General features: G+C 45.2%; 1 protein-coding gene across 1 annotated transcript in view; it reads left to right on the top strand.

The window, feature by feature from the left end:
• Positions 1-13,515, top strand: part of LOC124598897 (ras-GEF domain-containing family member 1B-like) — a 495,556-nt gene that overhangs the window by 198,502 nt on the left and 283,539 nt on the right. The window contains exon 4 of the mRNA XM_047136034.1: positions 408-677. Coding sequence (XP_046991990.1) covers positions 408-677 — 270 coding nt within the window. The remainder of the gene's footprint in view (positions 1-407; positions 678-13,515) is intronic.

Raw genomic sequence — 13,515 nt, 5'->3', positions numbered from 1 at the left:
GGAGCAGTGATTGGATTTAGAAGTGATTGGTTAGAGGTTGTAGCGACCTCGTTGTCCAGTTTTACATCGAACAGTTATTTTGCTCTGGGGATATGTCAAGGATGCAGCTTACAGAAATCATCCTCTCATTAAGAATCCTGCAGAAAGAAAATTATCTCTGTGTTGTTGCAATTTCTTAATAAACATTCCATCAAGTGTTTAAGTACAAAGGAACGTCGTATTCAATGATGTGAATCTTATAGTGGGCCACTTTCAAGCACCTTTCTGAACATGGTCATTTTCTCGTAAGGTCGCATTGTTTAGCTGTCTTCCAGGCGCGCTGCAGTGGCGGCCGTGTAACGACGTGCGTCGTGTTGTGTGTTGCAGGAGCGGCTGTATAACGACGTGTTTGGTGTTGTGTGTTGTAGGAGCGGCTGAGTCGGTTCGTGCCGCGGCTGGTGCAGCTGCTGGGCGAGTGGAGCGAGACATTTCCGTACGACTTCCGCGACGAGCGCGTGATGGCGCACGTGCGCGCGCTGACGCAGCAGTGCGTGACGGCGGAGCCGGGCGTGCGGCGCGACGTGTCGGCGCTGCTGCAGGCGCTGCTGCACCGCCTCACGCAGCTCGAGGCCTACGAGGAGCGCCTGCGCTCCATGGCCCAGGAGGGCGCCGCCGGCTCCGTCGAGGCGCTCAGCCCGGTGAGTACTGGCTGCACGTGCCGCCGAGCTGCAGGTGTTCGCAGGTGGCAGGCGCTGCAAGTTGCAGGTGTTAACAGGTTACTCGTGCTGGCAACTAGCATGTGTCTGCAAGATGCAGTTCTTGGCAAGCTGAAGGTTTTGTCGAATTACTGACGTTGGTAAGCTGCAGGTATGGACATGTTGCAAGCGTTGGCAAGCTGCAGGCGTTGTCAATTTTCAGGTGTTGTCAAGTTGCATGCAGTGGCAATCTATGGGCGTTGGCAAGCTGCTGACGTTGTCAAGTGGCAGGCGGGGTCAATTTGAAGGCAGTGGCGAATTGCGAATGTTGGTAAGCCGAAGCTTTGGGCAAGCTGCAGGGACTGGCGAACTGCAAGTGTCGGAAGACTACAGTTGTTTGCAGTTGGTAGCGAGCTGTAACGTCAGCCGCTAAAATACGGAATGTTTATCTTTCTGGCGAATGTAACGGCCCCATACGCTGACAATGAAAATGTTGAATATCTTCAAAACGTCGATTTTTACTCAGGCATAGTGCGATTATAGCACCAGAATTTTTTACAAGTGGATGTCATTGCGATAAATTCTGAGGCATAATTAATTAAGAGTTTATCTATAGTTTTATGCCTCTGAGTCGAATTGAAAGCGGCTCTGGGACATGCTTTAGTTTTCTTGAAATGTCGCACACGAGACAGGGTATGATCAAACCTATGCCATACATATTCTTGCTCCTAAAGGTGGACACTGAACGAGATCGTACTCTCTCACTTACAGAACCAGACACATTATACTGTACAGACGTATGTTCACCTGATAATAATACATGTTAACAATTATTTAAAACAAAACTTACTAAATTTTTTATGAGGTAAGCTATGGTTCACTCGACATGAAGTGCTTTGTTGGACAGTGAAATCTGATGAATTAATACTTTAATATTCCAATTTGACCACTAAAATGGTTCTCCCTTTATGACAATGCCAATAAAATTTACAACCCGCCTCATTTTTTAGTTATTTACTTACTAACTATGACGGTGTAATGACGTAAAGATATATGTTTGCGCCAAGCAGAAATTTTTTTGTGACAGAGAAAAGATCATAATAGCGAATTAGGATATTAAAGAGAGAAGAAAAATGGTTGACTCCTCGGACAGGAAGAAACATGCAGAACCGAGCACTCCACCTGTTTTCTCCGTAAGAAACTGAGGCCGAGGGGTCCCAATTTGAGTTATGTAGTGTGAGCACAATCTGTCCCTTATTACAAAAAACTGTTTCTAAGGAACTGTGCTAGATACGGCTATGAGGGTTCTTGCTAATGTCGCTTAACTCATACACTTTTTTACGGATATACCTCCATATATAGTCCGTTTCTTGTCCCTAGAGCGTCAAGGCAATGTTCACACTCTCTTTTCCATCATCTTTTCCGTCACTGTCTCAACAGCATCTCGTATTGGCATCTTAAAGAGTTTTCCCAGCATACTGCCACCAACACTTTGTCCTTAACGTAATCCCACATATAAAAACGAAAGGGGTTACGTCTGGTTAACGTGGTGGCCACGATGGACTGTTGGACTGCCTCTACCGATCTATCTGTCTGGGAAGGTTTCATCCAAAAGCTGGCGAAAAATAGTCCTCAGTGTGGAAGCGCACCATCTCGCTGAAACACTGTCCACGGCTGGAATTTGAGCTACTGAGATGCAGCGTGTAGTTTCAACATGCACAGGTAAACCGTTACCGTAATGGCAGGCTCAGCGAAAAATAATGGTCCAATAATTATGTTCTTCATTAAGCAACACCACAAATTCACTTTCTGGTTGTCTCTTATTTTCTGTACTAGGATTTGTGGCTTGTTCGACCCCAAGATCTGGACAGTATGCTTGCTTATTTTCCCGGAGATGTGAAAAGTCGTTTCATCGGTAAAGAAACTTTATCAACGTAGTCATTGTCTGCAGCGATTCGTTCCAGCGTGTTCCTAGCAAACTCAACATGTCTGCGCCTATTATCTGGCTGCAAAATCTGTGGGAGTTGCACTTTGTATGCACGGAAACGCAGTCGTTTGCGTCAAATCTCCACCACAGTGCTCTGAGGTACGTCTGCTTCTCTGGAAATACAACGCGTCGATTCTCGCGGGCTGTTTTGAAATGCTGTCACCAACACTGCCAGTCTCTTTAAATTTTTTGTAGCATTCCTTTGTTGCCCTTCACATCTGGCGGATCTCGACCATAGATACTTCGAAACATTTGCTGAACCGTAGCAAGCGACCGTGTTTCATGGAATCACGAAACACATTCCGCCATTTCTTGCATTGACGCCGTTGTGGTAGCAGAATTCCTATCTTACTCTGCCTTTAACAAGAGAGAGAGAGAGAGAAAAGTTATCAGATGCTATGACAACACATGTGCAAGTGTATCCATAAAAACTTCGTGAGTTAAGCTATCATTTAAAAAAGAAAAAGAGAGACCGCACAGATATGTGGCAATGTGCCCATAAAAAAATTTTGAGTAAAGCTACCACTGGCAGCAAACCGCATAGCTCACAGTTCCTTAGAAAAAAAAAAAATTCTAATCAAGGAAAGAATTTACGCTGGCAGCGCTAGTGCCACGATCTTACTGGAATACGGGCTCTCTAAATTACCCAGGAGGATTTCACGGGAACAACATCTTTCTTCCAGCCACTGCTGTTTGCGTTTTACGGTCGTTTCTGTTACTATTTCATAAGGACTCTACCAGCCTGCTAGCGGGGTATCGTAGCAGCAGGTGACTGTATTCATTCGATTCCTACTGTAATGCCTACTTGATGAGGACTCCAAGCTGTTGAGATATACTCGTATGCGACCACACACTTGGCGAAAACAAGCGTCAGTCAAATAGAGGACGAGTGTAACGGGACCTCGCGAGCCACTTAAGTTGCGCCCTCCACTTCGGGGAGAGCAACGAAGAGCAACAGAGAGGCTCGGAGAGTCAGGAGAAGGGAGCTTGTTGAGGCGTCGTCTCGCGCAGAGCCCCCACTAAGCCGATACGCCATAATAACCAGCCAGCCAGGCCGCCCGCCTCGCACCGGCAAATTCTTGTTCCGCCCTTTTTAGGAGAGTGTTTTCATCCCAGGCCTCTCCGTGTATCGCGGATGCTCCGGCGAGCTGGGAACACTGTCGGAGGCAGCCACGGGGAAAATGCTGTGTGGCGTAATTTGTGGAGGGCTGGCCGGGTGTGTAAGCTGCGGCGCAGCGTGTTCCTCCAGATAACACGGCGCCCCTGGCTGCCTCCCCAGTCGCAGTGGGCGACCGGTGTATGCCGCCTCGCAGACTATCAACTTCACTTTCGTCGAAATGTCAAAAAACCTTTTCACGGAAATGTTTTACTTTCCTAGATCACAAACATAGATATAAATTACAGTATGATGAGTTGACTACTTTCAGTTGTCAAGGCAACGATCGTCATATCTGCGAACTAGAACGAAAAACATGCAATCGCCTTAGAAAAATCTTTTTCTTAAAAAGCTTAAAGTGCTTGAAGGAAACACAAATATAAAGGTAACAACTTTATACTCATGGTAAAAATATCTGCATTTAACATACGGAGTGAACATCAAATATAAATATTACATGACTCACAGGCAACTTCATAGTGTTACCACAAAAACCATTTTTTTAAACATATCATGCTCGTATTAGACGCAGGCTGAACTAAAACAGGATATACCAGTAACACTCTTATCATGAAATAACTTGCAAGGTGAATAAGATATTTAGTGGTAACAGTAATAACATAGATGAGACTGGTTCTATGCCTGTAGGAACACTCAACAACAAACAGTTGTATTGTGTGTTCCTATAGGTGTAGAACCAGTCTCGTTTCTGTTGTTACTGTTACTACTAAATTTCTAATTCAGTTTCCTTCTTACACAAGTGCAAGTTATTGCGTGATATGATAATTATTGGTATATCCAGTTTGTCTTCAGTCAGCGTCTAATATGAGCACGGCACGTTTAAAAAATTGTTGTTGTGGTGTAACACTGTAAAGTTGCCTGTGAATCACGTTCATACAATATTTATATCTGATGTTTATTCCGTACGTTGTATGCGGATATTTTTACCATGAGTAGCAGCTTATTACCTTTCTTTCTGCGTTTCCTTCAAAAACTTTAGACTTGAAGATTACTTTGTAAAAAAAATGGTTTCTCTAAGACGTTTTCTTGTTTGTGCGCTTGTTCACGGTTCTGGGGATGGATGCATTGACAACTGTAATTAGTCTAGCCATCACATTTTAATTTTTATATATGTACACGTTCTAGGCAATTAAAAGATTTTTTTGAAAAAGATTTTTTAAATTTTAGAAAATTACGTAAGATCGCTTTCTCCTTCCCTGAAAATGTTAGGGATTACTAACCTCACCGAGCGAGGTGGTGCAGTGGTTACCGCACTGGACTCGCATTCGGGTGGTCGACGGTTCACACCCGCGTCCGGCAGTCTTGATTTAGGTTTTCCGTGATTTCCCTAAATCGCTTGACGCAAATGCCGGCATGGTTCCTTTGAAAGGGCACGGCCTTCTTCCTTCCCTATCATTGCGTAATCCGATGGGACCGATGACCTCGCTGTTTGGTCCCCTCCCCCAAATCAACCGATCAACCAAGGCTTACTAACTTCACGTTCGTTCTTAAAATTTCGAGTGTTCTGATACTGAATAACCTTTTATAATTACTTCAGTCAATTGGATTTGCAAGAAGAACACAGGTGACATACAGGGTTAGAATGCTAAGGCGGACCATACAAAATGTACCGAGCTGGGGTTTCCGCTAAGCTACAACGGGCAATGTAACGAATTTGCTGACTTAAGATTGTAATGTGTCTAGCTCCCGAATTATGACAGCGACTTTTATTTTACATAGGTCTGTCTACTTTTTATGATATTAGACGGAGTCTTCGAAGAGGGCTTCAACGACGTAAGATACGTGCTGCTGGTAAATGCTCCGGTATAAATGCTTACTGCCGAGTAAACTTTCACGTCCCTAATGTTTCGTCCAGTGCTGCGCTGATTCTCGCCGCCTAACGAGTCGGACGTCGGACAACGATATAAATACTCTGAAAAAGAAAGGCTTGGGAGGATATTATGTACGATCGGCAGAGATACTCCTTGGCAGAGATAAAACTTAACTGTCAACCTGTCATTTGTCAGAGATAAAACTTAACTACCGATTTTGAAGACCTAGTGTCGATACAGTGTGTCGCCTGAGGAATGGCCAGTGTTCAGGGATCATTCGAAGCAACGCATACCTTAAGAGCTATGAGCAGTCCATCTTCGATACTATGAAACAGACCACTCTGCTACAAGCTATTTGCTTTTCATATTTTGGGAGGAGGTAGTATGGACCAAAACAAACATCAGCTCTAAAATGCATACTTTAAGAGCGATGAGCACTTCATCTTCGATACTATGAAACAAATCACTTCTGCTAGAAGGTATTTGCTTTCCATGTTTCGAAAAGACCAAATCAAGAAAAAATTGTCTAGTAAACATGGGCTCTAAAATGCAAAAAATGGCTCAAATGGCTCTGAGCACTATGGGACTCAACTGCTGTGGTCATAAGTCCCCTAGAACTTAGAACTACTTAAACCTAACTAACCTTAGGACATCACACACATCCATGCCCGAGGCAGGATTCGAACCTGCGACCGTAGCGGTCGCGCGGTTCCAGAGTGTAGCGCCTTTAACCGCTCGTCCACTTCGACCGGCGTCTAAAATGCATACTTTACGTGCTATGAGCACTTGTTCAATAGAAGAGATGTGGCCCACAGCAGCGAAGGTGAAGGAGTGCTCATAGGTCTTAAGATGTTAGCTTTAGTGTTCTTGTTTACTGGACTTTGTTCTGCTTTTGGTCCTTACTACCACCTCTGAAAGTCGCCTACCCGTCAGTGTGGTACCGGTGCATTCATTGCATAGTCAGAGGCAACAGAACGATTTTCGGTAAAGACTTTCGACTCGGTGGTTTCAGGAGCAGGGTCCCTTACCCCAGATTGACACATTTACCCTTCTTCATCATCCCTGAAAATTGGTAATTCATGGCGGAATAACTCTATATCTGAACCTCCCATTGATAATTAAGTTATATGGAACGCATTCGTATGATTAATTAGGAGAAGAAATTGTTCCAGATTGCAATTACATGCACTTCATTTGTTTTTTGTCATCGATTTGTGGTAAACATGGACTCTATAATGCACATTTTTAAAGCTTGAGCACTCGTTCAGGACTTAAGCCACCTGCGACCAGCTTTGCGAAAGAAGCGGCGACACTTTCTGCTCAGCCACCCCATCATTTTGCACGACAATGCGCGGGCGCATACAGCGCAAGCTGTTGCTGCTCTGTTCGGTCGATGGGTCATGGAAGTACTGTACCATCCGCCATACGCTCCGAACTTAAGTCCCTGTGACTTTGATTTGATTCCGAAGACGAACGAACCACTTCGTGGCGTTCGCTTCAGAACTGTTCCAGAGATTCGACAGGCAGTAGACTGCTCCATTTGCACCATCAACAGAACAGGCTCTGCTAACGGTATACTACGCCTTCCACATCGCTGGCAACGGATTCTACACAACGCTGGTGACTACTTTGAAGGACAGTAACAGTTGCAAATATGTAACTTTTTGTATCTGTTGTGAATAAATAGTTGCCACTATTTAAGTTCCAACCCTCGTAAATACCGGGTCAAGCGCCAAAAAATGAAAATTTGAGCTATTGGTAAAACTCCACTGTAAACGCCTAGGTCAATAACATGTGGCCCCTAGAACAGCAGGAAACAGTGTTTACACCTGTCACAAGATGGCACTTGTGTCGGACACCAACTTCGGTGTTCAAAGAATGAGAAAGGAAGAAACTGCGCAGAGAAAGATAGGAACACGCTCGAAAAGATAATATTGTGGTTCCAGCTATTGAAGTTTGCAAGTATCAGGTAGGCCTTGACTGTCGTTTTAACGTTTGTTATAAGGCTCGGAGTCAACAAAGTAACGTTCAAGCATTTTAATGGATTTTATTAATTACTGAAGCGAATGTCATTTTGACAAAAATCATCTGACAGATTATGAGGTCATAGGTAACTACTTGCATGGATTCATATATATACCAGCGAAGACCTACGTATGTTGATTGAAATATGTTATTATATACACTGTATATACAGATGCTATAGATTTACAAAAAGTGATTTCTCCTCCTTCATTAAGGCATCGTGAAATGTGCTATTTACGGCAGCTGTCAAATTACAACTTTTGCATTCATGTTGATGATAATAAGACTGGTCACGTGTTTCTCTGACATGAGGCCTTATTTGACAGGGGTGGAAATGAAACTGATTCCTGTGTTCACGAAGCTTTCACATCGAAACTTACTTGTAAAAGAAACTGGTAATATGTAGTGTCAACTGTTGTGGGCAGGACAAAAATAAGTTGATGATGTTTCTGTGGGCTTACCTAACAGCAGAGGGTTACTTTACGGAAACAGAGTACAAGTTTTTGGTGAAAGGATACTGTTTTATGTCTTGTGATCGTTATTTTGCTCATACTGAGAAACGACAGAAGCTAACTGTGTGTGAAGTTCCAAAAGGTTCAGTTCGCCTCATCACTGAAGCTACACAGTTAACACCATTCGTAGTGACTGTTATGCAGCAAAGAGATTTTTACGACAGTAAGTGAGCTGTTGAAATATACACTCCTGGAAATGGAAAAAAGAACACATTGACACCGGTGTGTCAGACCCACCATATTTGCTCCGGACACTGCGAGAGGACTGTACAAGCAATGATCACACGCACGGCACAGCGGACACACCAGGAACCGCGGTGTTGGCCGTCGAATGGCGCTAGCTGCGCAGCATTTGTGCACCGCCGCCGTCAGTGTCAGCCAGTTTGCCGTGGCATACGGAGCTCCATCGCAGTCTTTAACACTGGTAGCATGCCGCGACAGCGTGGACGTGAACCGTATGTGCAGTTGACGGACTTTGAGCGAGGGCGTATAGTGGGCATGCGGGAGGCCGGGTAGCCGTACCGCCGAATTGCTCAACACGTGGGGCGCGAGGTCTCCACAGTACATCGATGTTGTCACCAGTGGTCGGCGGAAGGTGCACGTGCCCGTCGACCTGGGACCGGACCGCAGCGACGCACGGATGCACGCCAAGACCGTAGGATCCTACGCAGTGCCGTAGGGGGCCGCACCGCCACTTCCCAGCAAATTAGGGACACTGTTGCTCCTGGGGTATCGGCGAGGACCATTGGCAACCATCTCCATGAAGCTGGGCTACGGTCCCGCACACCGTTAGGCCGTCTTCCGCTCACGCTCCAACATCGTGCAGCCCGCCTCCAGTGGTGTCGCGACAGGTGTGAATGGAGGGACGAATGGAGACGTGTCGTCTTCAGCGATGAGAGTCGCTTCTGCCTTGGTGCCAATGATGGTCGTATGCGTGTTTGGCGCCGTGCAGGTGAGCGCCACAATCAGGACTGCATACGACCGAGGCACACAGGGCCAACACCCGGCATCATGGTGTGGGGAGCGATCTCCTACACTGGCCGTACACCACTGGTGATCGTCGAGGGGACACTGAATAGTGCACGGTACATCCAAACCGTCATCGAACCCATCGTTCTACCATTCCTAGACCGGCAAGGGAACTTGCTGTTCCAACAGGACAATGCACGTCCGCATGTATCCCGTGCCACCCAACGTGCTCTAGAAGGTGTAAGTCCACTACCCTGGCCAGCAAGATCTCCGGATCTGTCCCCCATTGAGCATGTTTGGGACTGGATGAAGCGTCGTCTCACGCGGTCTGCACGTCCAGCACGAACGCTGGTCCAACTGAGGCGCCAGGTGGAAATGGCATGGCAAGCCGTTCCACAGGACTACATCCAGCATCTCTACGATCGTCTCCATGGGAGAATAGCAGCCTGCATTGCTGCGAAAGGTGGATATACACTGTACTAGTGCCGACATTGTGCATGCTCTGTCGCCTGTGTCTATGTGCCTGTGGTTCTGTCAGTGTGATCATGTGATGTATCTGACCCCAGGAATGTGTCAATAAAGTTTCCCCTTCCTGGGACAATGAATTCACGGTGTTCTTATTTCAATTTCCAGGAGTGTATATGAATTTCACCAAAGCGAATATTTTTGAAAAGCGTAGCGGATCAGACTGACTGCTGAAAACCGTGTGTTCTGCAAGTCCGGTCAACTCTTAATGCAACTGAAGAGTTCAGGGAACACTGTACCTTGAAGAGGAACGTGAAGCCTTCTGATCTTCAACAGCTGATGCTTGAAACACAACACTGTGAATCTAGGTTGTCTGAAGGATCGATCTCGGTGTAGTAAAACGAAAAATATTTAATTGCAGTCCGAGGCAATCTCTCTTTTTTCATGGCGCACCTAGATATATTTACTCGCTCCGGGTGTATCGCGGGCGGCCCGTCTTAGCTGCTTCCGCCCTGTGTTTAGATTGTGAGGGCGTCCAGTTTACGCTGTGTACGCTGCAATAAGTTCGCCACATCCCTCGTGTTTACTTTTTCCCCGCAGTACTTGCTCCACCAGCTGGGCCTCAGGTTTACGCTGCGCGGTGTTTGCTCTCCGCGGCTGCGAGTCCTCGCCGCTCCGCTACCGTATCGCCCGCGGGCGCTCGAGAACAGCGAAAGGTCCCGCCGAGGCAGCGCGGCGCCTGCGACCCGGCATCCCGCGCCACCGCATAAAAGGCCGAGCGAGAGCGCGACAGCGCGCCGTTTTAATTGCGGGCGCCCGGGCACGTTTTTTGTGGCGCACGCAGCGCCGCCTCTAAACGCCCGCTTTTATTTCTGTTTCCTCCTCCTTTTTTGTTTTATTTTGTGGTATTTTTCGCGTGCGGGTGGCGGATGCGGGCCCGCCGGGTCACGTGACGAGCCCATCGCCGCCGCTGTGGCTGCAGACTCGGCCAGACATCCATTCAGAGCGGTTTATTTCGCGCCTACTTGCACCGCAAAACTTCCTTAAATAACGCAGCTTCCCCGCACTCCTTCTGTTTTAGCGCAGCTCTTCGCTTTGTGCAGTCTGAGAGCAATGAATTCGGCTGTACGAAACGTAATAACGTAATTCCACATCCACGTCAGTACTCCGCAAGCCGCCATGCAGTGTGTAGCGCACGGCACCTCTGATACCTTCCTGCATCATTGTGATCGACGCGTGGTATGAACGGACGCCTGTGAACTCTGATTTCCCTGGTCCTTCCTGCCGTACTCCGTAAACATCACCGCACAATATCTGCCGTAATAAAGGTAACATATGACCTGAAGCTTGTTATAGGTGTGCAGGAGGCGACTATCATGAGCGTCTTAGACTTCATCAAAGCATTAGACACTTTCGACCGCGACATTTTACTTGCCACACTTAGTTATGTATCCCTTCAGCCTTATTTGATCTTAAGTCTTCCAAAGCTCTTTTCTAATGTGATTGTGATATTGGACCCCGTATCTCTTCTGTATCGATTCCTGTTTCGTCTTGTATCACTTCCCATTCACAAGAGGTCTTCAGTGTACTCTGTCCACATATGCGCCCTCTCCTCTGCATGTAGCAGTGGAATCCACACTGCACTCTTAATGCTACCACCCTGGCTTTTAATTTCACGGAATGTTGAGTCAGTCCTTCTGACAATCATTTCTTTTCCGATCCTTTCAGGTTTTCCATACAGCCATGTCGCCATAGCTTCCCTGCACTTCCTGTTTATTTCATTCCTAAATGACATGAATTTCTGTATTCCTGAATTTCCCGAAACATTTTTGTACTTCCTCCTTTCATCGATCAACGGAAGTAGTTCTTCTGTTACTCATGGTTTCTTCGCAGCTACCTTCTTTGTGCATATGTTTTCCTTTCCAACTTCTGTGTGTGTACTTTTGAGACACGTCCATTCCTCTTAAATAGAACTGTCTCCTGAGCTGTTCGTTAACGCAGTACGTATAGCATCAGAGAACTTCCAGTGTATCTCTTCATTCCTTAGTACTTCTGTAACCCCATCTTTGCGCACTGATTCTTCCTGACTAGTCTCTTAAACTTCAGCTTGCTCTTCATCATTATTAAATTGTGATCTGAGTCTATATCTGCTCCTGGGTACGTCTTACAATCCAGTATCTTATTTCGCGACCTCTGTTTCACTATGATGTAATCTAACTGAAATTTTCCTGCATCCCCATGCCTTTTCCAAGTATACCTTGCGACGGGATGGTAAATAAAGTGGTGCGGTTGCAGTGTTCACACGTATGAGCTTATAAAAATGGTTAAAAAAATGTTATTGCAAATTTTGGCTCTCACGTAAGTCTCAGGGGATGACTTTTCACACTTGGTGCATTAGTACATTGTTCCACACTCCCGCATTAGTTATAAGTTTTGAATTAATATTCATGAGTACAGTTTATGCTAGGGAACAAAAATTAGGCGATTATTATGGCAAAATCAGTTTTTCACGATACAGTTCAATCACTATTCATTGGCGTTGTCCTTTTCTTTCACACAGTGGAATTAGCACTGATGAAACGGTTTACAGTTTTACTTTAATAATAATTTGACTCCGAGCTCCCAATAGCAGTAATGTAGGCTGCTATAAACGAAAACTATTCAAACTATTCGAACAGAACCACAAGTCCCACTGTCCTCTTTGTTCTCATAGGTTTGGTGCGAAATCACAGTTCGCCACATGTTCACTTACGCCGATGTATACTTCGTAAATCGTACTCACACAAATAATCGTAGCACTTCCAGTTCACCAAATATATGCTTGCTTACTTGCACTATTACAAAATACTCTTACATTCTCAAACGACCACATGCACCACCCTCAAGAGGGGCTTGCTCGCCACCCACCCTCCAAACCGACTGACCAACGACTGACCCTGGCCAAGATGGCTGCTCGCTTATATAAGTTCGGATGTCCACCCCCCTGGTAATTTAAGTACCAATCTCACCAGATTAGGCTACAAATTTTGATACATATATCCGTCGACACAAATAAGTACACCATCGGAACCGCGCTAAAAAGTACACATTATTTACCATGTTACATTAATTTCTAGGATTATCCTATCGCCCGTAAATCAAGTTTTAGTTTTTGCAAAGTTTCGCCACTTAGCACATATTTGTTTATTACATCTGTGCTGCAAAGTTTTAATATGGAACTGCATATAGCACCGTTTTTAGACGTAATCTATAGCGATCTACACATTGCACTGCTCAACATCTTTATATCTATAATAATTAATTAATCATGGGCGATAAATATTAGTAATAATTTGCAAACAATGAAACCTATTTCAAGTTAAGTGAATAGTATAACTTAATTAGTTTAAAATACGTGTGATGCCACCCAAAATATTATATAGTGCCGTTCATTACGTCATGAATTTTCTATTGAATTTTATAAAAAAATTTCCCTCAAACTTTGTTTATTGCTCTTTACGGGCTTAATTATTTATGAATCTTAACATATGACTACGGCACTCGATCCGCTATGACGAAGCGTTTTTAATGAGTGCTCGCTCATCCCTGTAAGTTGTTATTTACTATTTTTATTAATCTTTCAGTATTCGTGATATTAACCAATTTTGAGGTTACTGTGACTTTTGCGTCTCGTGGCTTGAAATAAAGATCGATCTTTCAGAATCTTGCATCAATACTATCTTCTCACATTTAACATGCATCACTGCTGGCTGTTCACCTCCAACTGGCCAACAGTTCTTCCATCACTGCTGGCGACTAACTTCCAACAACGAGTCCGATCAGCCACAGAGTCTCTTACAAAGAAAGAGCAGTCAGAGATCCAATGCAAAGCGCTGCACAGCGCTGCCCACACAGA

Source organism: Schistocerca americana, chromosome 1 (genome assembly GCF_021461395.2).
Source record: "Schistocerca americana isolate TAMUIC-IGC-003095 chromosome 1, iqSchAmer2.1, whole genome shotgun sequence".
NCBI lineage: Eukaryota > Metazoa > Arthropoda > Insecta > Orthoptera > Acrididae > Schistocerca > Schistocerca americana.
This window is presented reverse-complemented; position numbering and strand designations above follow the sequence as displayed.